The sequence below is a fragment of the Nomascus leucogenys genome, unplaced genomic scaffold (assembly GCF_006542625.1).
Source record: "Nomascus leucogenys isolate Asia unplaced genomic scaffold, Asia_NLE_v1 Super-Scaffold_241, whole genome shotgun sequence".
Classification (NCBI taxonomy): domain Eukaryota; kingdom Metazoa; phylum Chordata; class Mammalia; order Primates; family Hylobatidae; genus Nomascus; species Nomascus leucogenys.
Window position 1 is genome coordinate 131,595 of NW_022095767.1, and position 27,885 is coordinate 159,479.

Below are 27,885 nucleotides of genomic sequence, written 5' to 3' on the forward strand. Positions count from 1 at the left end.
ACCCCACCCCTCCTCTTGTCTCCTGTGCTGTAACACGAGGGCAGACACTCTGCTTCTCTCCAGAGACATTTGTCCTTTGCTCCAAGCACACAAAAAACTGGGAAGCCCTTCCCACAGTCTGACCTTCAAAGGCCCTGCTGCTGCTAAGCTTCTTCTCCCTACTCCAACCAAGAAGAGAAGGGCGCCTTAAGGAAGCGGAACAGCCCACCCAGGACAAGAGAAACAAAGACCACACCCCAGGAAGGTCTTCCCCACACAAACTTGGGAGGGGAGGCATCTCTGCAGACAACAGGACAGACACAGCACGAGGCAGCCGAGGCTGTGGTTTATTGCAGATGGACATGGATTCAGGGAAGTGAGGAGGCAGATGGACTGTGGGCTCTGTGCTCAGCAACCCACAGCAGGAGGAGCAGGAAACAGAGCTCAGGATGGGATCTTCCTGATGGTGGAGGACCCGACCTGACCACAGAGGAGCTGCAAGAGGCAAGGCCCCGAGCTGACACCCCCTGGGCCCCCATTCCGCGGGATGACGGCTCCAGAGACGCTGGGCGATGTCACTAGGAAGGAGGCCGAACCCATCCGGAGACGGCGCATCCTCGGCGGCGAGCACAGAGCTCTCGAAGGCTAGCGATCTGGGTTGGTGTGGAAGGGAGAGTTACCCGGGTCCTCGCCCCTCCGCGGCCTCTGGCTTCTCTCTGGGTGTCTGGCGGCTCGGGCGGCGGTCAGGGTCGCTGTAGCGGCGGCGGCGGCGGCTCAGCGGCAGCTGGAGCTGGGGTCGCGGCCCGCCGGGGACTCCCAGGAGGCAGGAGACGGAGGCAGCGGCGGGCGCCGGGACAGGGGGCGCGCCCGGGCGGGCAGCACACGGAGGGGACGGCGCGCTGGGCTGTGGGCCGGCTGGCGCCGCGGGAGACCGCGTGGGTACCCAGATGAGACCGTAGTACACGGCGAGCAGCACGGCAGCCAGCGAGACGCAGAGGAAGTAGGCGCAGACTGGCGCCAAGCGCAGCCAGCGCCCCCGCGGGCCCTCGCTCAGCCCCGCGCCGCCGGGGCTCTCGGCGCCGCCGCCCACGCAGCTGGTCCCCCGCATCCCCGCAGCCCACTCGGCTCCGCGCCGCGGCCCGCACAGGCCCCGCCCCCACCCCGCAGGACCGCCCCGCGCTCTAAATCGCCCGCCTCCGACCCCGCCCCCGCCAGGCATGGTCACGCCCCCACACGAGCGGCAGCCTCCGCATCCTAGGCTCACCCCCTCCAGCCTCCGCCCAACCACCGACCGGCGGAGGCGCTGGCCCCGCCCCCCTCGCTCCAGCCCCGCCCCCGCGCTTACCCCCGCCACCTCTATCACCGCCACCTCCCGCCACAACACGGTTCTCTTCCCAGACTCGGACTTCATCCAGCTCAGGCGTCTAGCCCGCCTCGGAGCCCGCCCCCTCGTCCCGCTCAAGCCCTGCCTGGAGCCCTAACCCGCCCTCTGTCGCAGCCAGTCTCACTTCTCTCTCTGCCTGTCGGACCGTCTACTCCAGCGCTCCAGCCCCGCCCGCTACGCCCTCTGGCTCCCACACTCTAGTTTCGGAGTCCCCCCTCTCCTCCACGGACTCCCGCGCGACACCCCGACCACGCCACCGCCGACGGCCCCGCCCCATGCCCATGGCGAGACCCCCGCCCGCGCGCGCTGACCCCGCCCCCCGCTCTAACTCCGCTTGTCAAGATTCCGGCCCCGCCCAGGCAGCCTGGCCCCGCCCCCGCGGGACCCGCCTCCTCCAGCACACGCTCAGCACTCTGTCAGGTATCCTCAGCACAACCTCAGGCCCCGAGGTTCCAGCTCTGCCCCTCACCGCAATCGCGCCCCTTCTCCCAGCTCCTCCCCCACCGTCAGCTTTTCCCTCTCCCTAGAGCCAAGGGGTCCAGACTAGGCTCTGGGGAAGAGAGAACACAGCCTGGAAATCCAGATAAACCCCTCCTCACGCCCCCTCCCCATCAAGGCGGGGAAGCTTCAGTCCCCTCCCAGCAGCGTCTTCAGGAATTCGGGGAGGCCTGCGGGAGGGGGGAGGGAAGACGGATCAGAAGGGTGGAGGAAGACCCCTTGCTCCCGCCTCTTCCGCCACGGAAAAGCCCGCCAAGCACAGCGACCCAGCCTGCCCCCCTCCAGAAACACAGTTCAAGGGTGAGCGGAAGCACTGCGTTTAATACGACAGGGCTGGCGCCCGAGTAATTCAAGCCCTTCGGAGGAGTCATCGGCTGCCAGGCCTCGGATGCAATCCTGGAGGCGGGAGGTTCGGCCCGAAGACTGGCCCGAGCCGCCCAGGGCCTCCATGGGAGACTAGCGCGGAAGCGTCCCAGCTGTCCCAGTGCCGCGACGTCCCCTGTAGGTGGGGCCTGCACCGACTACTGCCCTGGCCCCGCCCGGCTTGCAGACCCTGGCTCCTCCCCCCTTAGATTTAACCCTCTCCTGGCTGGAGTGTGGCAGAAGCAAAGGACAGAGGAGCGAGGCGGTGGGAGGTTAGTGCAGAGCGCGGAGGCCGCGGTCCGGCAGGCGCGGTCAGCGAGCGGCCCCCGGCGGCGGAGGGGCCGCCACCACCTTGCAGAAACGCACCCTCTGGAAGTCGGTGATCTCCGCCGTCTCCTGGCCTTCGGGGCCTACCTCTGAGGAGAGAAGGGGCTGAGTCAGCGGAGGGGAGCAGTCTTCCCACCTCCCCTCAGGCCCAGGACCCCTCCCCCGTCTAGCCACGCCCCTCACCCAGTTCGAGCCCTTGCCACAGCAGGCTTGGCGCTAAGCGGTTTATGGGGCCCAGACTAATCCTCTCAGCGGACCCACGCAGCAGCAAACACTCCCAACATAACCGTTGGCAATCGAGGAAACGCGGGTGTGGCGAGATCTGTCTCCTGACCAACAAGTGGCCCAAGACAGAGCGCCTGGGCCCCCGCGCCACCCACGGCTGCAAACTGTCCTCTCCCATCCCCGCCCCATCTCACGGCCTTCACCAACCTCCACCAAGCCAGTCCTAGAGGACCCGCCCTCCCCTTTCCTTCGCCAACGCCTGCTATTCTAACCAGTCCTTCCTCGGCTCTGCCCCCCAAATCCTAATCCCACTCTGGGGGAAGGGGAGGCCATCTGAGTTTCGAAATCTTACTCCTACGGAGTGTAGGTGGAGAGGGGCTCGGCCTCTTGCTCGCACTTTGTCGGTCCCAAAATGCTGATCGGGTCCGCATGTCTATTCTAATTTGCCCCACTAGGTTGCACCTCAAAACTCTAATCCCAGCCACAGTTAAGTCCAGTTTTCCGCCCTTGCCCATCTCTTTGGCCTTTTCGAGCCAGTTCAAATTTCAAAGTCTGCCTCTAGCTCCTGCCCTAGTACACCAACGCCAACCACTTTTTTTTTGTTTGTTTTTTGAGACGGAGTCTTGCTCTGTCGCCCAGGTAGGAGTACAGTGGAGCGATCTCGGCTCACTGCAGCCTCCGCCTCCCAGGTTCAAGCGATCCTCCTGCCTCCCAAGTAGCTGGGATTACAGGCGCATGCCACCACGCCCGGCTAATTTTTTATTTTAGTAGAGACGGGGTTTCACCTTCTTGGCCAGACTGGTCTCGAACTCCTCACCTCAAGTGATCTGCCCACTTCAGCCTCCCTAAGTGCTGAGATTACAGGCATGAGCCAAAGCATCCGATCCACACCCCATTACTCTTAAACCAGTGCTTTCCAAAACCCCTGAGCTCAACTCCAAAATTCTAATCCTTTCCTTAACCCCACCTCCTCAACCTCCATACCCAATTCCTATTGGCTTGGCCCATAAAGTTGCCCCTTTGCCACACCCCTGCCACCCGGCTGCAGCCACCCATCCCTATCCGAGCTCACCCTTTTCACCTCACCTCTATGGTCCAACTGCTACCTACACACACTCAACCCACTTCCCCCAAGCCCTCTGCCCCTCAGCCCCAGAGAAAGAGGAAGAAGCGGCCTCCACCCGCTGCCCCATGCACTCCCCCACCTGGAGTTGCCTCAGACCCTTCCTCTTCAACTTTCTGGGTTCCTTGGAGGCTGGGCCCACTCTCCGGGGAGGCAGGGGCTGACTGGCCACCTCCTAGGGAAGGGGAGCCCCCAGTCAAGCCCCCTTTCCCGCCTGACATCTCCCCACCCCAAGAGAGAAGGCCCAGGGGGAGTTGAAGGGGGTACAAGGACACACCTGGGGGAATGTCATTTGAGAATGTGAATTCTTTATTGGGGAGGGGGCTCGAAGGGCTGGGGCAGGCTCTGGGAGTGGGCATTCCAGAGACGGGCATGACAGTACAAAAGAGCATGGGCTGCGCCACCCCCCCAGCCGACAGCGCTGTGGGGCACACTGGGTCCCAGGGCCCAGCCCCCAAGGGTCCCCCACCAGCCACACCCTTCTAGCGCGCACACACAGACACACGCAGCCAGCTTCATACACTCTCAAAAGGCCAGGCCTCACCCAGAGAGAAGGCGCCAGCCGGGTGGGTGGTCCGGGGAGAATTCAGCTCCACCTCTTCGCCCCAATCGGACACGGGCTGGTGGCCACTGGGTGGTGAGAAAGGGCTGGAAGGCGTGCCAGGGGCCTGGGGCTCTGGCAGGGGCTTCTCCGGACTGAAGGGGACTCCGTGGGCCTGCTCACTACAGGGGCTCCCGGTGGGGGCAGCCTCTGGGGCATGGTGGTCTTGGGCTGGTTCCTCCTCCTCATCACCTTCTTCCGCCTCGATCTCCTCCTCCTCATCTTCACTTATGTCCTCCCATTCTTCATCCTCTTCCCCCTCATTCTCTTCCCCCTCGTCTTCCGGAGGCCGGTGGGCAGGAGCTGGGATCTCAGGTGGCTTTGGGGACACAGGCAAGTCAGGGCAAGGCACAGGTCCTGAGCCCCCACCCCAGGCCCATGCCCTGAACCGTAGCCCAGCCTCACCTGCGTGGGTGTCTCCTTGGGGGAAGCCTCAGGGGAATTAGGCTGTGGAGCCTCAGGGGCTGGGGATGCTGCCCCTTCTTTTGTCTCCCAGCGGTCATCATGGTCACTAGAGGGAACAGAGGGAGGGGTGATGCCTGGGTGGAGAGTAGACAGGAGGAAGGGGCTTCCTGCCTCCACCCTCCCTAGGGAGGAGCTGCCCAGAGCATCTGGCATGTTGGAGCACTGAGGGAATGTCGGATGTCTGTCCCCAGGTGTCAAGGACAGATAGATAGTGGGGCAGGTGGCAGGAGAGGAGATGGGTGAGGGCAGAAAGGGGACAGATGAGGGTAAAACCAAAAGCCAGATCCCAAGCCCCTCAAACCACGGACCTGCGAGATAGACAGGCCAAGACAAAGACAGGGACAGACAGATGTACCCACACCTTCACAGCAAGCCAAAGAAGAGAACACCCTGCGGAGAGCCCTGGGGGTGTGCAAGCCTGCAGAAGGGGTGCCCCACCTGTAGGCCCGGGGCGCTGCCTTGGCCTGGGGCCGACTGCTCTTTCTCCTTCTGCGGCTGCTGGCCTCAGCTTTGTGCTGGGACAGGAACTCCCCAAAAGTAGGGGGCTTCGGGGGCCGGGCCCAGGCCTGGTCATCTGCAACAGAACCCAGGTGTCGTCGGGAAGGGAAGGTGTGACACACACCACCCCTGACTCCCAGACCGAGCCTCGGCTCATCCAAGGGCACCCACTCACCATAGCGGTGGGATGGTTCGTGGGCAGGGACTGGGCCATCCTTGAACCTGGGGGAAAGATAATGGGTGACCGGGCAGCTGGGGGAACAGGGTAACAAGAGGATCAAGAAGATGGGAGAGATCAGGGTCAGAAATCAGATCAGAGACAGACGGTCAACCAGAGAGGGGTCACTAGAAGTAGGACAGGGCCGGGCATGGTGGCTCAAGCCTGTAATCCCAGCACTCTGGGAGGCTGAGGCAGACAGATCGCTTAAGCCCAGGAGTTCAAGACCAGCGTGGTGAACATGGCAAAGCCCCACCTCTACAAAAAATATAAAAATTAGCTGGGCATGGTGGCACGCGCTTGTAATCCCAGCTACTTGGGAGGCTGAGGAGGGAGGATCGCTTGAGCCTCGGAGGTCAAGGCTGCAGTGAGCAGTAATCAAGCCACTGTACTCGAGCCTGGGTGACAGAGGGAGACCCTATCTCAAAAAAAAAAAGGATAGGACCAGGTGATGGGCAAAAGGCAAATTTGACAGCATAGTGACAAACACAAAAAGATTCAGAATGTGGGCGCCAAAACAAAAATTTGGGGGGATCACCACAGACCCTTGCCCAAGTACATGACCCCCAACTCCCTGTCTGACCTTTCCCACCAGTCTCTCTCGCCTCTCCAGCTAAGCAGGCTCTTCCACCACACCTAGCTTCTGCCTCAGGGCCTTAGCGCCTGCTCCTGGAACATTCTTCCCGCATTTTTCACTGGCTCACTCCCTCACCTCCTTTCAGGGCTCCGCTCAGAGGCCTTCCTGAACCCCCAGCTAAGATAATATTAGGGCTGGGCATGGTGGCTCACGCCTGTAATCCCAACACTTTGGGAGGCCACGTTGGCGGATCACCTGAGGCCAGGAGTTCAAGACTAGGGTGAAACCCCATCTCTACTAAAAATACAAAAATTAGCCGAGCTTGGTGGTGGGCACCTGTAATCTCAGCTACTCAGGAGGCTGAGTCAGGAGAATTACTTGAACCCAGGAGGCGGATGTTGCAGCGAGCTGAGATCACACCACTGCACTCTAGCCTGGGCAACACAGCAAGACTCACTCTCAAAAAAAAAAAAAAAAAAGATAATATTATTACACAGATTAAGTCTAAAATGCTAACCTCCACCCTGGCTGCTTACTCTGCATCATTCTCCTTCCAGGCCTAACGTTAGACCTCTTAATTACCCACCTTGCCCACTACACTCTTAGTTCCAAAAAAGCAGAAATGTTTTGTTTGCTGCTGTATCACCTAGAACCTTCCATGACATAGAGGAGGACTCAAATATATGCTGATGAAAGCAAGATACCATGCATTTTTTTTTTTCTTAGAGATAGGGTCTTGCTCTGTGGTCCAGGCTGGAGTGCAGTGGCATCATAACGGCTCACTGCAAACCTCCTGGGTTCAAGCAGTCCTCCCGCCTTGGCCTCCTAAAGTGCTGGGATTGTGGGGATTACAAGCATGAGCCACCATGCCTGGCCCAGACACACATTATTTTTTTTTTTTTTTTTTGAGACAGAGTCTCTCTCTGTCGCCCAGGCTGGAGTGCAATGGCGTGATCTCAGCTCACTGCAAGCTCCGCCTCCCAGGTTCACGCCATTCTCCTGCCTCAGCCTCCCAAGTAGCTGGGACTACAGGCACCCACCACCACACCCGGCTAATTTTTTCTGTATTTTTAGTAGAGACAGGGTTTCACCGTGTTAGCCAGGATGGTCTCAATCACCTGACCTCGTGATCCACCTGCCTCAGCCTCCCAAAGTGCTGGGATTACAGATGTGAGCCACTGTGCCTGGCCCACATACACATTATTAATCAGACTTGTTGCAAACTGCTTTTGGGACACACAAGAAAAACAAATACTTTCTCATTGTGAATGCTGAGAACATCTCCCCAAAAGCCCAGCTGCCTCCTCCTTAGGAAGATCAGCTATAGTATCTGTGCAAATTATTTCTCACACTCGCACAGGCTTGGTTCACAATCCACAAGAAAATGCTTCCCGACCACCGGGCAAACAGACAAAATCCTCCTTAGCCAAAGCCAAAAAACAAGTTATAGGTGAATGAAAACTTTCAACACAGGAAAGAATGGGGGATGAGGTAAAACCTAAAGTTGCTGATCTTTAAATACTGCTATTTATCGGCTCTTCCAGAACCTTCTCCTTCTTGGTTATGGAAGTTGGTTCCCATGACGATGATGCAATGAGGGCTTTGCTTTAAGTCTGAATCGGGGGACAGAGTCAAACTTGAGGTTAACAATGCCACTGAGATAAGAAGGTGGTGATGCCGGGCGCAGTGGCTCACACCTGTAATCTCAGCACTTTGGGAGGCTGAGGTGGGCGAATCATGAGGTCAGGAGTTCAAGACCAGCCAGGCCAACATGGTGAAACCCCACCTCTACTAAAAACACAAAAAGTTAGCTGGATGTGGTGGCACGTGCCTGTAATCCCAGCTACTCAGGAGGCTGAGGCAGGAGAATCGCTTGAACCCAGGAGGGGAAGGTTGCAGTGAGCCGAGATCACATCACTGCACTCCAGCCCGGGCAACAGTGTGAGACTCCGTCTCAAAAAAAAAAGTAAAAAAAGAAGGTGATGGTGAGGCATGGAGAGACATTCAGGGATCTGAGTTGGTGGGGACAGGTCAGAGGCTGGCGGGAGGATGCAAAGGTCTAATGCTGTTAAACAGCCTTCACGCCCTCCCTGCGTTGGAACTGACGTCCCTGCCGCCACCGGTGTTCCTATCCACTGGAGTGGGCAGAGCTTACTTCCCCACCCCAGTGAGGCGGGGTGTGCTGGCGAACACAACTGGGCACTGTGCCTGCTTGTGCATCTGCCCGTGTCGGGGCAAGCGCTCCCCAGGCAGCTGCTGCCCTCAGCCTGGACAGCAGAATGAACACCGTGGCACAGAGTGAATTCACCCTGCCGCGAGGAGCCAAGCCCAGAGGGACGCACAGCTTAGTGTCCAGCCTGGATCAGCTGAGCCCAGCACACCCGTGAACACAGAAGAAATCCTCTCACCCCAGCTGCTCAGGAGGCTGAGGCAGGAGAATTACTTAAACCCGGGAGGCGGAGGTTGCAGTGAGCTGAGATCCTCCCACTGCACTCCATCCAGCCTGGGTGACAGAGCTAGACTCTGCCTCCAAAAACAAAAAGAAAACCAGAAATGCTCAGCGGGCGCGGTGGCTCACGCCTGTAATCCCAGCACTTTGGGAGGCCAAGGCAGGCGGATCACAAGGTCAGGAGATCGAGAGCATCCTGGCTAACACGGTGAAACCCTGTCTCTACTAAAAAATACAAAAAATTAGCCGGACGTGGTGGCGGGTGCCTGTAGTCCCAGCTATTCGGGAGGCTGAGGCAGGAGAATGGCGTGAACCTGGGAGGCGGAGCTTGCAGTGAGCCGAGATCACGCCACTGCACTCCAGCCTAGGTGACAGAGCGAGACTCCATCTCAAAAAAAAAAAAAAAAAGAAAAAGAAAGCCAGAAATGCTCTCACGTGCCGCTGAGCTCCGGCAGCTGGTACACGGCATCTCAGGATACTTAGCAGTCACTCACTCATACACAGCAGGAAAAACCAGAGGCATAGGACTTAGAAGTCAGGACCAAGGTCAAGGTGCCACACGGGGAGAGAAGCGGAGAGGAGACTCACATCCCATCGGTCTTCTCAGCATCCCACTCGCGCCGCCACTGGCCAGTGGGCTTACGGTGCCTCTGCAGCCGCTCCTGGTCGATCTTCTCCCTCTCCTGCTTCCAGCGCAGGTACTCCGACCGCTCCCGGCCCGTCATGGACAACGTCATGTCTCCAGCACTGCCCATGCCAGCTCGGCGGCCCTGCCCCCCAGCCCACAGGGAGTCAGGGCGCTGTCCCGCACCCCACCCCGCCCCTAAGCCCCAAGGTACATCCACTTGCTCAGGGTCACACACGGAAGCGATGACAAGGCAGAGATCACAACCAAGTAGGCTCAGGTGGCACCTCCTCAGAGAGGCCCTCTCAAATCTCCTAAGTAGCATCCCTCTGTCCCCTCAGCTCCTGGATTTTTCTCCACAACACTTGGCAGGACCTCACATCTTACTATATTTTCATTTACTCAGCTCCCACCAGAAGAAACCTCATCAAGGCAGGGGCTCTGCCTCCAAACTCTTATCCCGCTGGGCGTGGTGGCTCACACCTGTAATCCTAGCACTTTGGGAGGCCAAGGCAGGCGGATCATGAGGTCAGGAGATGGAGACCATCCTGGCTAATATGGTGAAACCCTGTCTCTACTAAAAATACAAAAAATTAGCCAGGCATGGTAGCGGGTGCCTGTAGTCCCAGCTATTTGGGAGGCCGAGGCAGGAGACTGGCATGAACCCAGGAGGCAGAGCTTGCAGTGAGCCGAGATCGAGCCACTGCACTCCGGCCTAGGCAACAGGGCAAGACTCCATCTCAAAAAAAAAAAACAAAAAAAGCCAGGCGCAGTGGCTCATGCCTGTAATCCCAGCACTTTGGGAGGCTGAGGCGGGCGGATCACAAGGTCAGGAGATCGAGACCATCCTGGCTACCATGGTGAAACCCCATCTCTACTAAAAATACAAAAAATTAGCTGGGCATGGTGGTGGGCGCCTTAGTCCCAGCTACTGGGGAGGCTGAGGCAGGAGAATGGTGTGAAACCAGGAGGCGGAGCTTGCAGTGAGCCGAGATCGCGCCACTGCACTCCAGCCTGGGCGACAGAGCAAGACTCCATCTCAGAAAAAAAAAACAACTCTTATCCTCAACACCTAAAACAGTGCCTAGCACATAGTAAGTGCCCAGTAAACAATGCTGTTAGTAACAAGAAAACCCTCAAACATACCACAAAGCTGTAACAACCAGAGCCACATGGTACTGACAGAAGAACCAACAGACGGACAATTTAGGGGTGGACCACCAAGTGCAAGGACACTGCCCCTACCTCCTCTTCCAGGCCAGGTCCCCAACCCTCACACAGCACCTGCCATGTGGTAGGTGCCTCATAAATGCTGGTATCTTAACAATGAGGGGAGATTTACCTTAGCAGGAAACAAAACATACCATAAATCCTTAACAATTAAAATCCTGGCCAAGCACAGTGGCTCATGCCTGTAATCCCAGCATTTTGGGAGGCCGAGGCAGGTGGATCACTTGAGGTCAGGAGTTCAAGACCAGCCTGGCCAACATGGTGAAACCCCATCTCTACTAAAAATACGAAAAAATTAGCCAGGTGTGGTGGCACTTGCCTGTAATCCCAGCTACTCGGGAGTCTGAAGCAGAAGAATTGCTTGAGCCCAGGAGGCAAAGGCTGCAGTGAGCTGAGATGGCGCCACTGCACTCCAGAATGGGTGACAGAGCAAGACTCCGCCTCAAAAAAAAAATTCCTATGCTATGGCACAAAAAAGGAGAGGCCCCATGGCCCTGATCTGTCTGGTTCCTGCTGCGCAGTCCCCATCAGAGCCCTGAGAGCCCCAGGGTGTCCTCACCGCCAACACCCACCTGCCGCTCGTGCTCAAGGCCACAGCGCACCCGCTCGAAGTCGGGGCCCCCCCAGTTGCGGCCATGCCGGCGGCTGTCCTCCCGGCGGTCCCGCTCAGACTCCTCCAGGGGCCCGCTGCGTCGTCGGGGGTCGTCCAGGAAGTTCCGCACTGGGTTGGGTTCCAGAACCCCTTCCTGCAGGCAACAGAGCAGGGGCTTGGCCGGGCTCCCCGCAGCCCAGGCAGCTCGGCCCTGCCTCGGGGACACCCGCGCCACTGACCCGCTGGTTGCGCTCATACTCGGCGATCTTCTCCATCTCCTCATTCATCTTCTCAATGTTCTGCCTGCGCCGCTCCTCCCACTCCTGGGGGATAAAGATAGGGACACCCAGCTTCCGGGAGAACTATTAAGCCACCGGTGCAGGAGAGGGACTGCCCAGCAGGCCTGAGGCTCCTCTCCTCGGACTGGCCTGCTGGCGTCTGAGCATTTGCTCTCAGCATGCTCCGGGTCAGCAGTGAACTGATGAGGCTGGCTGGCCAGGCCTAGACCATACAAACAACACAGTATACGCTGCACTCGCTTTCCTACCGGGGGGTCTGGAATTTCAGTACATACTAGACAGAAGGGGCCTGCGTTCAAAACTAGCCTCCAGGCTGACATGGTGGCTCACACCTCTAATCCAAGCACTTTGGGAGGCCAAGGCAGGAGGATTGCTTGAGCCCAGGAGTTCAAGGCCAGACTAGGCAACATAGCAAGACCCTATCTCTACAAAAAATTTTAAAAGTGGCCAGGCGCGGTGGCTCACGCCTGTAATCCCAGCACTTTGGGAGGCCAAGGCAGGCAGATCACGAGGTCAGGAGATCGAGAGCATCCTGGCTAACACAGTGAAACCCTGTCTCTACTAAAAAATACCAAAAATTAGCCAGACGTGCTGGCAGGCGCCTGTAGTCCCAGCTACTCAGGAGGCTGAGGCAGGAGAATGGCGTGAACCCGGGAGGCGGAGCTTGCAGTGAGCCAAGATGGCACCACTGCACTCCAGCCTGGGCAACAGAGCAAGACTCTGTCTCAAAAAATAAATAAATAAATAATAAAATATATAAAAATAATAGGCTGGGCGCAGTGGCCCACGCCTGTAATCCCAGCACTTTGGGAGGCCGAGGTGAGTGGATCACCTGAGGTCAGAAGTTTGAGACGAGGCTGGCCAACATGGTGAAACCCCGTCTCACTAAAAATACGAAAAAATTAGCCGAGCATGGTGGTGGGCGCCTGTAATCCCAGCTGCTCAGGAGGCTGAGGCAAGAGAATCGCTTGAACCCAGGAGGTGGAGGTTGCAGTGAGCCAAGATTGCGCCACTGCACTCCAGCCTGGGCAACAGAGTAGGACTCTGTCTCAAAAAATAAAATAAAAATAAAAATAATAGGTCGGGCACGGTGGCTCACGCCTGTATTCCCAGCACTTTGGAAGGCCGAGGCAGGTGGATCACGAGGTCAGGAGTTCGAGACCAGCCTGGCCAACATGGTGAAACCCCGTCTCTACTAAAAATACAAAAGTTGGCCAGGTGTGGGGGTGAGCCCCTGTAATCCCAGCTACTTGGGAGGCTGAGGCAGGAGAATTGCTTGAAACCAAAAGGTGGAGGTTGCAGTGAGCCGAAATCATACCACTGCACTCCAGCCTGGGCAACAAGAGTGAAACTCCATCTCAAAAAAAAAGCATTTTAAAAACTAAATAAATACAATAAATAAAAATAATTAAACCAGCCCCCAATTAAAAACCTGGGTGCTGAGTCTCTTGTGAGCATCCCTGGTAGCCACGTGTTGTCACAATTCAGTGCTGGAGGAATTCAGCGCATCCCCTGGGACTCCACAGGGAAAGGACTCTTGGAAGTTCATGCCGGGTTTCCTCCAGACCTCAGCCCAGATACCCTGCCCCCTGCTGATTTTGCTTTGTGACCTCTTTCACTGTGATATATCTAAGCCATGAGTCTTTCTAGCAAACCACTGAACCTGGGAGTTCAGTGTCAGGGTGCTGGGGGCCCTGGCACACCAAGGTTGCCACAATCATGGTGGTGGTAATAACAGTAATTACTTGGCAGATGGTTAGGTGACCTACCCCCACCAACCACAATCCGTTCTCCCCTTCTTCCTTCCATGGTAACAAAATTTTATTGATTTTTTTTTTTTTGAGACAGGGTCTTACTCTGTTGCCCAGGCTGGAGTGTAGTGGTGTATTCACAGCTCACCGCATCCTTGACCTCCCAGGCTCAGCCTCCCAAGTGATTCTCCTGCCTCAGCCTCCCAAGTAAGTAACTGGGACCACAGGCGCACGCCACCACGTCCATCTCTATAATCTTTATAGAGATGGGATCTCACTCTGTTGCCCAGGCTGGTCTCAAACTCCTGGGCTCAAGCGATCCTCCCACCTTAGCTTCCCAAGTAGCTAGGACCACAAGCGCATACCACAGCACCCAGCATTCCAAGCAGCTAGTAACTACTTGTTACTAGTAACCAAGCTAGTAACAAAATTTTAGATGAGCAAATAGCAGCCAGCTGTAGACAACGTTTTCATTTCCCAGTCTCCTTCGAGGTTAGGTACGACCAGGTGTCTAAGTTCTCACCAACAGGACATGACCAAAAGTGATAAAGCAGACTCATCTTTCCTCTTCCTGTGAACTGAACCGCAACCATGTCGGCAACCCAGCTTTTACCACAGACAATGACCAGGACCTAGGGGCCACCAAGCAACAAAAAGCAGGAACCAGGCCAGGCACGGTGGCTCACACATGTAATCACAGCATTTTGGGAGGCCGAGGCGGTAGGATCACCTGAGGTCAGGAGTTCAAGGCCAGCCTGGCCAAATGGCTAAACCCTGTCTCTACTGAGAATACAAAAACTAGCTGGGTGTGGTGGTGCGCACCTGTAATCACAGCTACTTGGGAGGCTGAAGCACAAGAATCGCCTGAACCCAGGAGGCAGAGGTTGCAGTGAGCCAAGATCATGCCACTGCACTCTAGCCTGGGCAACAGAGTGAGACTCTGTCTCACAAAAAAAAAAAAAAAAAGCAGGAACCTGGGTCCCTGAGTGACATCACGGAGCGAGGCCTCATCCCCTGGACCACCCACCTCCCTGCAGGGCTCAGCATACAAGAGAGAAATAAACTCCTACTCCACTTAGGTCGTGAGATTTTTGGAGTCTTTTTGTGACAGCAGCTTGGGATGCCCAATTTCAGTCTAATTCTTTCTTTTTTTTGAGACGGAGTTTCACTCTTATTGTCCAGGCTGGAGGACAATGGCGCGATCTGGACTCACTGCAACCTCCACCTCCCAGGTTCAAGCAATTCTCCTGCCTCAGCCTCCTGAGTAGCTAGGATTACAGGCGTGTGCCACCACACCCGGCTAATTTTTGTACTTTTAGTAGAGATGGGGTTTTGCCATGTTGGCCAGGCTGGTCTCGAACTCCTGACTTCAGGTGATCTGCCCACCTCGGCCTCCCAAATTGCTGGGATTACAGGCCTCGTGAGCCACCGTGCCCAGCCTTTTTTTTTTTTTTTTTTTTTTTTTGATACAAAGTCTCACTCTGTCGCCCAGGCTGGAGTGCAGTGGCACATCTTGGCTCACTGTGACCTCCACCTCCCAGGTTCAAGTGATCCTCCTGCCTCAGCCTCCCAAGTAGCTGGGATTACAGGTGCCCACCACCATGCCCAGCTAATTTTTGAATTTTCTTATTCCCGTGTAAGTGCTAGAACCAGAAGCTCACAGGGGAAGTGAGCTGCCCAAGGACAGGTAGCTCACAGAACCAGATTCAACCCATGTCCATGGTGGGCTGTAAGCCACTCAGCTAGACAGACTCCCACCCTGCTGACCTGCATGTCAGGGGTGAGTGAGGTAGTTACAGTAAGATCACTGCTCCCCACAAACAAAGCCGGGGACCAACACAAACACACAGAAACAGAATGCCACACAGAGCCTGTGCTCACAAGCACACCAGATAGAGACAGCCCACCACAGAGACACACAGTGCCAGAAACGGAGCAGAGATGGGGACAGAGGATGAGCGGGCAAGCGTGCACCAGAGAGCAAGAAAAACAGAAACAGAGAGAGAGGGACAGGGAGGGACACGCAGCACTAAGCAGGAGGGGGAGGGAAGGAGGCGAGGGGGAAGAAGAAGAGGGGGAGCAGGAGTAGGAGAGAAAGAGACAAGGAAAAACACGCGAGCTCTGGGTGTGAGAGGGAAGGAACAGGAGGAACTAGAAGAGGGGGAGCAGGAGGAGGAGGAGGAGGTGGAGGAAGAGAGAAACAGAGCCAGATGCAGAGGCTCAGAGAGAGATGCCGAAAGATGGACACACAGGACAACTGTGCATCTGAGAGGAGGAACAGACAGAAACAGACCACGGAGAACCTCAGCCAGGGCTGCAGGCGCTGCCTAGCTCCTACCTTGGATTTACGGTCAGAGATTGAGGTGTCTCCAGCTCCAGAGAGGTGAGGGGAACCCCGGCCCCGGCCCCTCCGGCCACGGCCCCCAGCTCCTCCTCCTCGAGGCTGCTCCCCGGGACTGCCCTCCCAGCTGCGCGATGCTCGGCCCATGCCGGCCCGGCCTCCCTGCTGTGGAGGAGTCCGGCCCCCCTTGCTGGCCCCTGGGGGCCGAGGGGTCCCAGGAGACCTCCGGGAAGGACCCAGGTTCTTCTCCTGGAAGACGGGAGATGGGGAAAATACAGTCACTGGGGCAGGGAGGCATGCAGCCAGGATGGAGGCCACCCACTGGTGCAGGACAGCTGGGGGCTCCTGGGTCCCAGGCCTCAACCCTCTGCCCCTCCCCATCCTCAGGGTCCTGTACCCCAGTGATGAGCTCACCGACTCTACTGCCACGTTCTCCTTCTCCACTGAGCGGCCCTTTCGGGGAGCTGTGACCGCAACTCCCTCAAGTTCAGCTTTCTTACGATCTTCCTCAATCTCCTAGGAGCAGACACCCGGGGTAGGGAAGCATCAGGTGCCCTGTCTGTCAGACGGACTCCCAGACCCCTGAACTCCTCCTAAGTCTGGCCCCAGCCCAGGCCTCTCTCCTGAGCTCTGGACAAGAAGGCCGCTCATATCCCTCAAACTCTATCACGTTGCTGCCCCACTCAGAACGTTCCTGTGTTGCCCATCTCTGAGTAACAGCCTTCCCCACAGCCTGTGGGACCCGTAGGGTCTGGCCTTGGTACCTCCCTGACCTCATCTCTCACCCTCTCCCCACGATCACTCCGGCTTCCTTGCTATTCCCAGAACATACCAGGCTCAAACCTGCCTCGGGGGCTTTGCGCCAGCGGATCCCTCTGCCAGAAACACTTTTCCCAGAGACCCTCCAACCCCTCACCTCCTGCAGGTCTCTGCTCCAATGCTGCCTTCTCGTGAGGCCTTCCCTGAGCGCCCTGTGGAAACCAGCTCCCCTGCCACCCTCTCTGTTCTCATCCCATTTGCACTCAGCACCATGTGCGTCTTGCTCACTGTCTGCTTCCTCCACTACGGCAGAATCTGCCTGGGGACAATGTCTGTCTGCTTTCAGTGATGTATGTCACTGATATGTATCCCAAGTCTAGAACGCTGCCTGGCCCACAAGGGAAATTCAATATGCCTTTTTTAAAATGAATGAATACATGAAGAATGAATAAATGAAACTCATGCCACCTCCCAGATCCCATCTCAGGGAGAGCCACACCACCTACTCAGCGGCCTTGTCCTAAATCCTCCCTCTTCCTCCCCCTGCCCCGAACTGCCCATCAGTAACTGAGTCCCTCTCAACAGCCCTGCCCTGAGCCAGCTACCTCCTCTCCCACTAGGGTTCCAGCCCCAGCTTCCTCCTTGGTCTCTGGGCTCCAGTATCACCTCCTCGCACCCACCACCGCACAGCACCCAGAGGCGTCTTCCTAAAGAGCTATTCTGATGGGTCCCACCCCTGCTCAAGGCTCCCCAGTGCCCCTAGGGGCTCCCCAGTGCCCCTAGGACAAAGTCCAAACTCAGCCTGGTGGCATTCAGGGCCTAGCACAGCCTGGCCCCTGCTGACCTGCCCAGGTCAATTCTCTCCTAACCAACCCTCCAACTTGAAGCTCCAAGCTCTCTCTTGCTTCCAACATTTGCACAAACTGTTCTCTCTGCCTGAAACATGTTCCCCTCTCCTTTTCAACTGGCTATTGTCTACTCACCACTCAAGCCTCAGAGTCCACTCCTCCAGGAAGCCCTCCCTGATATCCCCAAGGCTGGCTCAAGAGCCTCCTCTGGACTCCCACAGACCCCTGAATTTCCTGATTCCAGACTTGTCTGCTCTGGGACATCCCTCAGGACAGGGCTGTCTCCCTGACTAGACGGTGGACCCTGGAGGGGCAGGCCTGGGTCTGTCTCAGTCACAGCTATACCCCCAGCACCACTCAGCACCAGGGCTGGTACAGTAAAGATCTTGGGGAATATTTGTGAACAGATGAATGAATTAATGAATAATGGAATGAAAGAAGGGATGTCAGTCTAAGGCCTTTGACTTTTATTCTGACAGTGATGGGGAGCCATGAAAAGGTTTTAAGAACGGGAGAGGTGAGAAAAACTCACTGCGGGGAAGAGAGGGGATGGGGTCTCCCAGGGCGGGGCTAGGGCACCTGGTAGCGCCGGATGAGGGCCTCATTCTTCCGCCGAAGAGCCTCGATCCTCTTGTCCAACTCAGCATCCTTCTCCTCCTTTGATTTCAAATCCAGTGTGGCTGCCTGAGACCAGGAGGCAGTTGAGGAATGGAAGGAAAAACCTCCATCCATACCAGGGACTTTCCCCCAGGGTCTGAGAGTCTGCGCCCCTGGATCCCATCCTCCCAAGCCCCCTTCCCCAAAACTCAGATTCTAGAGACCCCATTTTTCAGCCTCACCATTTCGCTGGCTGGGTAGGGCCAAGGTCCCAGCAAACCTCCCCTGCAGAATCTAGACGCAGCACTGAAGGTTCCTGGGGGCAGAGGGAAAAGGACTAAGGCCAATGGCCCCCCAGTCTACTTCATCCTCTAACATACTGTGGAATCCTCACAGCCATACACAAAAAACCCTGTACCCCAAGAGAATTCTAGCCCTCACTCTCCCTCCCTTCAACTGCCACCTCCGCCTTCTCCATAGAAATTTAGACTCAGCCCTTTCATGATCTTTGTGGACTCACCCAGTTCCCATGTAAACGATCTAGTCAAACCCACCTTGGGGATGTTCTGGCCCCCACCCCACTGCTTAAGTATCCAACACTGCTCTCCTCCAAACGCAGATTCTAGTCCAGCCGCCACACCCTGTGGTATGAGTGTTAGCCCGCGTTCCCTATCTCAAGAGAGTTCTAACTACAACCCCTCCAACCAGCCTGCAGAAGAAAGTTCCAGACCCACCTCCCTGTGCTCATCCTGGTGCCTCTCATATCCAGGCGAATATTCTAGCTCCACCAGGTAAGGTTCAGAAACATCCCCAATCCCACGTTCAAAGAAAGTCCGAACCCCACTCTTACTGGCTGCCCAAGCTCTCAGAGAACATTCCAAGCCCGCGCCTTCCACAGGGACGTCCTAGTCCCGTCTCCAGCGCCCTACGGAAGGTCGACAGCCTCCCGCCTCCCCCGAAAGGATTCTGTACACAGGCCCAAAACTCACTGGCGAGGCTTCCTGTAACTGGCTTTTTGTCCCACTGAATACTCCACCCGCCCCAACAAGGACAAAACTACCCAGGCCAGCCCCAGATTTTCTGTGCAAAGCTCCAGCCTCAATCCGGCTGGGAATACCAGGGCCACGTCCCCGACATCCTGGAAACCGCTCTGGCCCCGCCCACGGCTCGGGAAAAAAACTTTCTGGCCCCGCCTTTCCCGCCAGACTTCTGGCCCCGCCCCCACCCATGGGCCATTAATCTGGCCCCGCTCCCGACTTTCCCAGCCACGCTCTTTCCCCGCCTCCTGGCTCCCAGGCAACAGCCTAGACCCGCCCCTGCCATCTCCTATTATTATTCCAGCCCCGCCCCCGGCCTTCCCAGTCAACCCTCTGGCCCCACCTCCGATTGGCCTGGCCAACTTCCTGGACACGCCCCCTGACTCACTCCCACACCTCGTTGCGTCAGCATCTGGCCCCGCCCGTGGCTTCCCCAGGGTTCTGGCTCAGCTCCCCACTTCCCCGCCAACGCTCTGGCCGCGCCCGTGGCTCAGACGAAACTTTCTGGCTCCACCCCCCAGCATTCCCCGCCAGCACCCTGGCCCCGCCCCCTGGCTCCCCATTACATTGTGGCCCCGCCCCCGGCAAGCGTTACCCTCTGGGTCCGCCCCCAACGTCCCGGCCAACAATCTGGACCCACTTCCAGTCAGGCAAAACTTTCTGGCCCCGCCCACAGCGTTTCCGCCCGGCGTCCGAGCCCCGCCACACAGCTGTCTAAGCAACACTATGGCCCCGCCCACAGCCCAGCCACAACTTTTAGGCCCCGCCCACAGCCGCGGCCCGGGCTCTGGCCACGTCCCGCCCCGGCCCTGCCCACCCCCCGAAACGGCCCGCCCCGCCAGCGCCCCTCTAGCTTCCCATGTGGGCGTGCTGTCCCCGCCCCCCGCAGAGTACTCCGACCCCGCCCCCGCCGGCGGCTCCCCACCCTGCCCGCCCCTGTCGCGCTCCTCGCCACGTGGGGCTTCAGGCCCCGCCTTCTCTGGGCGCGCTCCCGGCCCCCTCCCCCCGGTCACCTGTCCCGGAGACCCCGCGGCGTCCGCAACTCCGGCTCCGTCGGCCTCTGCGTCCGCAGCTCCCGGGCCACGCGCGTCACTTCCTGCCTGCACCACGTGAGGAAGGGAAATAAAAAGGGTCACTTCCGGTCCTGTGGGACCGTTTCCGGGAGCTTTAAAGGGGCCGTGCCTCCGCGGTGGAGGCGGGAGCGGGGCCGACTGGCCCCCCGGGTGTTCTGCAAGCTCATCCAACTTCCTTCTGCCTGAATTACCAACTTCCAGGAAAAGGAGACACCGTCCTCACTCCCTGGCCTCTACCTCTTTCTTCAAGCTGTTTCCGCCTCCAGCCCCTCATTCCTGGTTTCTATCAGTAGATGCCAAGCACTGAGCACTGACGCCTGGAAGCCTGACCTGGTTCGAGCCCCCTCGTGCCAATGAAACCTTAGAGTTCGCTTTAGAAGCTTCAGATGTTCTACCGGCCATGGGCGGTGGCTCACACTTGTAATCCCAGCACCTTGGGAGGCCGAGGCGGGCGGATCACCTGAGGTCAAAAGTTCGAGATCAGCCTGGCCAACATTGTGAAATCCCGTCTCTACAAAAAAAATTAGCCGGTTTTGATGGCGCGCGCCTGTAATCCCAGCAACTCGGGAGGCTGAAGCAGGAGAATCGCTTGAACCGGGGAGGCAGAGGTTGCAGTGAGCCGAGATCATGCCACCGCACTCCAGCCTAGACGACAGAGCAGACCCCTTCTCGAAAATAAAATAAAATTCTGGGCTCAGTGGCTCACGCTTGTAATCCCAGCACTTTGGGAGGCCGAGGAGGGCGGACCACTTGAGGCCAGGAGTTCGAGACCATCCTTGCCAACATGGTGAAACCCCGTCTCTACTAAAAATACAAAAAAATTAGCCCGGCGTAGTGGCGGGCGCCTGTAGTCCAAGCTACTCCAGAGACTGAGCCAGGAGAATGGCGTGAACCCGGGAGGCGGAGCTTGCAGTGAGCCGAGATCGCACCACTGCACTCTAGCCTGGGCGACAGAGGGAGACTCCGTCTCAAAAAATATACATATACAAAAATTAGCCAGGCATGGTGGCGAGCGCCTGTAATCCCAGCTACTTGGGAGGCTGAGGCAGGAGAATCGCTTGAACCCGGGAGGCAGAGGTTGCAGTAAGCCGAGACTGCACCACTGCACTGCAACCTGGGCGACAGAACAAGACTCCGTCTCAAAATAAAATAGGCCGGGCGCTGTGGCTCACGCCTGTAATCCCAGCACTTTGGGAGTCCAAGGCGGGTGGATCACTTGAAGTCAGGAGTTTGAGACCAGCCTGACCAGCGTGGTGAAACCCTGTCTCTACTGAAAAATACAAAAATTAGCCAGGCATGGTGGCGGGCACCTGTAACGCCTGTAATCCCAGCTACAGGCTGAAGCAGGAGAATCGCTTAAACCCGGGAGGCAGAGGTTGCAGTGAGCTGAGATGGTGCCATTGCACTCCAGCCTGGGCGACAGAGCAAGACTACGTCTCAAAAAAATAAATAGCTGGCCGGGCGCAGTGGCTCACGCCTGTAATCCCAGCACTTTGGGAGGCCGAGGCAGGTGGATCACAAGGTAAGGAGTTCGAGACCAGCCTGGCTAACATGGTGAAACCCCGTCTCTACTAAAAATACAAAAATTAGCCAAGCGTGGTGTTAGATGCCTGTAATCCCAGCTACTTGGGAGGCTGAGGCAGGAGAATTGCTTGAACCCGGGAGGCAGAGGTTGCAGTGAGGCAAGATCGCGCCACTGCACTCCAGCCTGGGCGACAAAGTGAGACTCCGTATCGAAAACAAATAAGTAAATGAAATAATAAAATATAAAATAAACGTTCAACCGACAGAATCAGTCGTTCATTCTCCCAAACCAGCATTGATTGCCAGGCCGCGTGCTGGGGGGAAAAGTTGGTGGGGGAACTGAGATGATGAACAAAACTGACCCCATCCTTGTCCTCCTAAGGGAAGGCACAAGTAAATGGGAAATAGCAGCACGTGTGGGAGATGCCTGGCAAGAGGGGCAGGAGAGGCCCGAGGGTGAGGGGCTGCCTGTGCAGGCCAAGGACACAACCTATGCCAAAGGCCCTGTGGTGAATGAGTTTGGTGCATTCCCAAAACTAGAAGATACTCAAAGCAACAGCAGCTGAATAGCTGCAGAGTCCAGGAGGTTGCAGCATTAACCAAAACTTAAGACATAATAAAGCTATTGTGACAAGCTGACCAGGTGCTGTGGCTCACGCCTGTAACCCCTGCTACTGGGGAGGCTGAGGCAGGAGAATCACTTGAACCTGGGAAACGGAGGTTGCAGTGAGCCAAGATTGAGCCATTGCACTCCAGCCTGGGCAACAAGAGCAAAACTCTGTCTCAGAATAAATAAATAAATAATAAAGCTATTGTGACAAATGATGATGAATGCTACAGAATACCCACAGTCAAGGTGAATGACAGTTATAAGTGGACAGACCAGATTGCCTGCGGTGCCACTAATTTTATTTTGTGATTTAAGACATGGAAAGTGGAAGTACCTGGTAATTCCTTACCATTTATATGGCTACTGTTTACAGCCTTTCAGAGATACCAATGAAACTTAATCCTCTTATAGTTGTCCAAATAGCAATCTATGCATGTAACAAAATTCACTTGAGGCCAGTGCAGTGACTCATGCCTGTAATCCCAGGATTTTGGGAGGCCAAGGTGGGCAGATCACTTCAGCTCGGGAATTCGAGACCAGTCTGGGCAATAGAGTGAGACCTAGTCTCCACACAAAAAATTAAAAATTAGGCCAAATACAGTGGCTCATGCCTGTAATTCCAACACTTTGGGAGGCAGAGGTGGGAGGATCATTTAAGGCCAGGAGCTCGCTCAAGACCAGCCTGGTCAACATAGTGAGACCACTCCCCCTCTCGCTCTCTCTGTCTCCGTATATGTGTGTGTATGTGTTTGTATAAATATATATATATATATATATATATTTTTTTTTTTTTTTTGAGACAGGTTTTGCTCTTTTTGCCCAGGCTAGAGTGCAATGGTGCAATCTCGCCTCGCTGCAACCTCCGCCTCCCAGGTTGAAGCAATTCTCTGCCTCAGCCTCCTGAGTAGCTGGGATTACAGGCATCTGCCACCGTGCCTGGCTACTTTTTTTTTGTATTTTTAGTAGAGACAGGGTTTCACCGTTTTGACCAGGCTGGTCTTGAACTCCTGACCTCGTGATCCACCCACCTCGGCCTCCCAAAGTGCTGGGATTATAGGCATGAGCTACCCCACCCTGCCGATTGTTTTCTTTTTTTGAGACGGAGTCTCGCTCTGTCGCCCAGGCTGGAGTGCAGTGGTGCAATCTCGGCTCACTGCAAGCTCCGCCTGCCGGGTTCACGCCATTCTCCTGCCTCAGCCTCTCCGAGTAGCTGGGACTACAGGCGCCCACCACCACGCGCGGCTAATTTTTTTTGTATTTTTAGTAGAGATGGGGTTTCACCGTGGTCTCGATCTCCTGACCTCGTGATCCGCCCGCCTCGGCCTCCCAAAGTGCTGGGATTACAAGCGTGAGCCACCGCGCCCGGCCTTGCCAATTGTTTTCAACACATGAACTTCGACGGACACATTCAAACTATGGCAACTGTTCCAACAGAAAGAGGCTGCCCAGAGCACCCTGGGGAGAGCTGACTTGATGCACGGCTGCTGCCCTTTCCAGCCACATCACTCCCTTTTGTGCATCCTCAAACTCCATGTTCTTATCCAGTGGTTCTCAATGGAGGTAATTTTGCCCCCTAAAGGCCATTTTGCAATGACGAGGAACATTTCTGGTTGTCACAAGAGAGGGTCCTCTTGACATCTAGTGGGCAGAGGCCAGGGCTGCTCCTGAACACCTTCCAATGCCTAGGCCAGTCCCCAAGATAAAGACTCAGCCTCGGCCGGGCGTGGTGGCTCATGCCTGTAATCCCAGGGCTTTGGGAGGCCAAGGCAAGAGGATCACCTGAAGTCAGGAGTTCGAGACCAGCCTAGCCAACATGATGAAATCCCGTCTCTACTAAAACTACACACATGCAAAAGGAAATTAGCCAGGTGTGGTGTTGTGCGCCTATAATCCCAGCTACTTGGGAGGCCAAAGCAGGAGAATCGTTTGAACCCGGGAGGCGGAGGCTTCAGTGAGCCGAGATCGCGTCATTGCAATCCAGCCTGGGGGACAGAGCAAGACTCCATCTCAAAAAAAAAAAAAAAAAATTATCCGAGAGTGTCAGTGCATGCCTGTAGTCCCAGCTACTCAGGAGGCTGAGGCAGAGGTTGTAGTGAACTGAGATCCCGCCACTGCACTTTAGCCTAGGTGACAGAGCCACACACTGTCTCAAAAAAATAAGTAAGTAGTTCCGGCCAGCGCAGCCATTTTGGCTTCCTGACCTTGGGCTACGGCTGACCGCTTGTCGTGGTGTACTCCGTGCCATCATGTCCGTCCTGACGCCGCTGCTGCTGCGGGGCTTGACAGGCTCAGCCCGGCGGCTCCCAGTGCCGCGCGCCAAGATCCATTCGTTGCCGCCGGAGGAGAAGCTTGAGATCATGGAATTGGCCGTTGGGCTTACCTCCTGCTTTGTGACCTTCCTCCTGCCAGCGGGCTGGATCCTGTCACACCTGGAGACCTACAGGAGGCCGGAGTGAAGGGGTCTGTTCTGCCCCTTACACTGTGACCTGACCAGCCCCACCGGCCCATCCTGGTCATGTTACTGCATTTCTGGCCGGCCTCCCTTGGATCATGTCGTTCAATTCCAGTCACTTCTTCTGCAATCATGACCTCTTGATGTCTCCATGGTGACCTCCTGGGGGGGTCACTGACTCTGCTTGGTGGGGTCCCCCTTGTAACAATAAAATCTATTTAAACTTTACTTCAGAAAAAAAAATAATAATAATAAGTAAGTACACACACACACACACAATTAGCCGGGCGTGGCCAGGCGCGGTGGCTCACGCCTGTAATCACGGCACTTTGGGAGGCCGAGGTGGGTGGATCAGCTGAGGTCAGGAGTTCATGACCAGCCTGGCCAACATGGTGAAAACTCATCTCTGCTAAAAATGTAAAAAAAATTAGCCGGGCGTGGTGGCAGGCACCTGTAGTCCCAGCTACCAGGGAGGCTGAGGCAGGAAAATGGCATGAACCGGGGAGGTAGAACTTGCAGTGAGCTGAAATCACGCCACTGCACTCCAGCCTGGGCAACAGAGCGAGACTCCGTCTCAAAAAAAAAAAAAAAAAATCTAGCCCGACGTCATGGTGGACGCCTGTAGTCCCAGCTGCTTGGGAGGCTGAGGCAGGAGAATTGCTTGAACCCAGGAGATGGAGGTTGCAGTGAGCCAACACAGTGCCACTGCACTCCAGCCTCGGCGACAGAGTGAGACTGTCTCAAAAACAAAAAAGAAAAAGAAAAAATTAACCAGGCGTGGTGGTGTGCACCTGTGATCCCAGCTACTCAGGAGGCTGAGGCAGGAGAATCGCTTGAACCCGGGAGGCAGAGGTTGCAGTGAGCCAAGATCGCGCCACTACACTCCAGCCTGACGACAGAGCGAGACTCCATCTCAAAAAAATAAAAAAGTAAGCAAATAACTAAAGTCAGCATATTTTAAAAAGTAATAATAATAAAACAAAATAAAATTAGCCAGGCATGGTGGCACATGGTCCTAGCTACTCAGGAGGCTGAGGCAGAAGGATTGCTTGAGCCCAGGAGGTTGAGATTGCAGTGAGTTACGATCCTGCCTTTACACAGTGAAAGACTCTGCAACACTGTAAGGCCAGGCGCAGTGGCTCACGCTTGTAATCCCAGCACTTTGGGAGGCCGAGGCGGGCAGATCACGAGGTCAGGAGATCGAGACCACGGTGATACCCCGTCTCTAATAAAAATACCAAAAATTAGCCGGGTGTGGTGGCGGGCGCCTGTAGTCCCAGCTACTCGGAGAGGCTGAGGCAGGAGAATGGCGTGAACCCGGGAGGCGGAGCTTGCAGTGAGCCGAGAGTGCGCCACTGCACTCCAGCCTGGGTGACAGAGCTAGACTCCGTCTCAAAAAAAAAAAAAAAAAAAAAGACTCTGCGACACTGAAAGTGATCAATCAGCAGGGTGCAGTGGTGCACCACCACTGGGGAGGCCAAGGTGGGAGGATCACTAGAGGCCAGGAGCTCAACGCCAGACTGGGCAACAACAAAGTGAGACCCCTGTCTCGGACGGACGGACGGAAGGAAGGAAGAAAGAAAGGAAGTCAATCAAGGCTGGGCACAGTGGCTCACGCCTGTAATCCCAGCACTTTGGGCAGCCGAGGCAGGTGGATCACCTGAGGTACGAAGATCGAGACCAGCCTGGCCAACGTGGTGAAACCCCGTCTCTACTAAAAATACAAAAATTAGCCAGGCGTGGTGGCACTGGGCCTGTAATCCCAGCTACTCGGGAGGCTGAGTCTCAAGCCTGGGCAACAGAGCCAGGCTCTGTGGGGAGGCGGCGGGGAGGGGGGAAGAAAGAAAGAAAGAAAAAAAAAAGGAAAATAAACAAGAACATGCATGAATCTTGCAAACATTAGGCTGCATAACAAAGGCATACAGACACCAAAGAGAACATATTTCATGGTCCATTTATATGAAATTCTAGAACAAGCAAAACTAATCTCTGGTGTTAGAATTCAGGATAATGATTACCCTGAGGGTAATTAGGGTAATCAGGGTCAGGAAATGGGGCTAAGAACTTTCTGTTTCTCCACCTACGTGCTGGTTACAGGGATTTCTGCATTTAAGAGTTTGGGAGGGGCCAGGCGCGGTGGCTTGAATCCTGTAATCCCAGCACTTTAGGAGGCCAAGGAGGGTAGATCACTTGAGCGCAGAAGTTTGTGACCAGCCTGGGCATAATAGTGAGACCCCTCCCATCCCCATCTCTATTAAAAAAAAAAAAAGGCCGGGCGCGGTGGCTCAAGCCTGTAATCCCAGTACTTTGGGAGGCGGAGCTGGGTGGATCCAGTAGATTGAAACCATCTTGGTTAACAGGGTGAAACCCGTCTCTACTAAATACAAAAAATTAGCCAGGCATGGTGGCGGGCGCCTGTGCTCCCAGCTACTCGGGAGGCTGAGGCAGGAGAATGGCGTGAACCCAGGAGGTGGAGCTTGCAGTGAGCCGAGATGGCACCACTGAACTCCAGCCTGGGCGACAAAGCGAGACTCCGTCTCAAAAAACAAAAAAAAGTACCCACCTTGATCCTGAAAGAAAACAAAACAACGGCAAATCAGCAATAGAACAATCTTGAGCATAGAAAACCAGACTCCCTGAAGTCAGTGTGAATGAAGCTAAGATCAACCACATTAAACATTTCATGTGGCTGGGCACAGTGGCTCACGCCTGTAATCCCAACACTTTGGGAGGCCAAGGCGGGCAGATCAGCTGAGGTCAGGAGTTCAAGACCAGCCTCGCCAACATGGTAAAACCCCGTCTCTACTAAAAGTACAAAAATTAGCCAGGCATGGTGGTGTGCGCCTGTGATCCCAGCTACCCAGGAGGCTGAGGCAGGAGAATTGCTTGAACCCAGGAGGCAGAGTTTGCAGTGAGCCGAAATCGTGCCACTGCACTCCAGCCTGGGCAACAGAGCAAGACTTCCTCTCACAAAAAAAAAAAAAAAAAAAAAAAAAAAAAAAAAAAAAAAAAAAAAAAAAAATCTTGTAGAATAAGCTCTCAGTCAAGTAAATAAAAGTTTGTTTAAGTTGTAGTCACTTTTGGCCGGGCGCGGTGGCTCACGCTTGTAATCCCAGCACTTTGGGAGGCCGAGGTGGGCGGATCACGAGGTCAGGAGATCGAGACCATGGTGAAACCCCGTCTCTACTAAAAATACAAAAAAAAAAATTAGCCGAGCGTGGTGGCGGGCGCCTATAGTCCCAGCTACTGGGAGAGGCTGAGGCAGGAGAATGGTGTGAACCTGGGAGGCAGAGCTTGCAGTGAGCCGAGATTGCACCACTGAACTCCAGCCTGGGCGACAGAGCGAGACTCCGTCTCAAAAAAAAAAAAAAAAAAAAAAAAAAGTTGTAGTCACTTTTTGTCTCACCGAGCACGGTGGCTCACGCCTGTAATCCCAGCACT

The 27,885-nt window shown here is 55.8% G+C and overlaps 4 protein-coding genes across 9 annotated transcripts; 1 reads left to right on the plus strand and 3 right to left on the minus strand.

Moving 5' to 3' along the window:
* Window positions 1-296: 296 nt before the first annotated feature.
* On the minus strand, window positions 297-1,643 carry INAFM1 (InaF motif containing 1). Its single transcript, XM_004091040.3, has one exon. The coding sequence runs from the start codon at window positions 1,388-1,390 to the stop codon at window positions 656-658; it is 735 nt and encodes a 244-aa protein (XP_004091088.1). The 5' UTR covers window positions 1,391-1,643; the 3' UTR covers window positions 297-655.
* CCDC9 (coiled-coil domain containing 9) lies at window positions 301-19,949 on the minus strand. 6 transcript variants are annotated; one of them, XM_030807839.1, is made up of 15 exons: window positions 19,799-19,949; window positions 17,991-18,064; window positions 17,731-17,835; window positions 15,959-16,060; window positions 15,542-15,793; window positions 11,393-11,476; window positions 11,134-11,307; window positions 9,295-9,476; window positions 5,639-5,715; window positions 5,404-5,539; window positions 4,906-5,011; window positions 4,444-4,819; window positions 3,982-4,074; window positions 2,591-2,640; window positions 301-2,031 (listed from the first exon to the last, which is right to left on the minus strand). In XM_030807839.1, the coding sequence occupies exons 2-15, from the start codon at window positions 17,991-17,993 to the stop codon at window positions 2,014-2,016; spliced, it is 1,758 nt and encodes a 585-aa protein (XP_030663699.1). In that variant the 5' UTR covers window positions 17,994-18,064; window positions 19,799-19,949; the 3' UTR covers window positions 301-2,013. The 6 variants fall into 6 exon arrangements, with proteins under 6 accessions (XP_030663699.1, XP_030663698.1, XP_030663695.1 ...); XM_030807838.1 differs by lacking the exon at window positions 301-2,031 and having other exon boundaries at window positions 2,170-2,640; window positions 5,639-5,685; XM_030807835.1 differs by lacking the exon at window positions 301-2,031 and having other exon boundaries at window positions 2,170-2,640.
* LOC115833542 (putative uncharacterized protein encoded by LINC00269) lies at window positions 19,795-27,436 on the minus strand (the record flags this gene model as incomplete). Its single annotated transcript, XM_030807858.1, has 4 exons — window positions 19,795-19,885; window positions 20,189-20,291; window positions 24,773-24,830; window positions 27,302-27,436. Coding segments are annotated over 4 exons (387 nt in total), but the record flags the coding sequence as incomplete, so codon positions are not given.
* LOC115833541 (cytochrome c oxidase subunit 8A, mitochondrial-like) lies at window positions 24,170-24,687 on the plus strand. The gene has a single exon (XM_030807841.1). It carries the CDS (start codon window positions 24,239-24,241, stop codon window positions 24,446-24,448), a length of 210 nt encoding a protein of 69 aa, XP_030663701.1. The 5' UTR covers window positions 24,170-24,238; the 3' UTR covers window positions 24,449-24,687.
* Window positions 27,437-27,885: the final 449 nt, after the last annotated feature.

What these genes read in the sequence shown, in the direction of transcription:
- INAFM1 (XM_004091040.3), bottom strand. Translation starts at nt 1,390, where the DNA reads ATGAAGTCCGAGTCTGGGAAGAGAACCGTGTTGTGGCGGGAGGTGGCG.
- LOC115833541 (XM_030807841.1), top strand. Translation starts at nt 24,239, where the DNA reads ATGTCCGTCCTGACGCCGCTGCTGCTGCGGGGCTTGACAGGCTCAGCC.
- CCDC9 (XM_030807835.1), bottom strand. An exon ending in GCCTTGAGCACGAGCGGCAG is followed by an intron (nt 9,477 to 11,133) that starts GTGGGTGTTGGC and finishes GCTGGGGGGCAG; the next exon opens with GGCCGCCGAGCTGGCATGGG. An exon ending in AGGGTCTGAGGCAACTCCAG is followed by an intron (nt 2,641 to 3,981) that starts GTGGGGGAGTGC and finishes TTCTCTCCTCAG; the next exon opens with AGGTAGGCCCCGAAGGCCAG.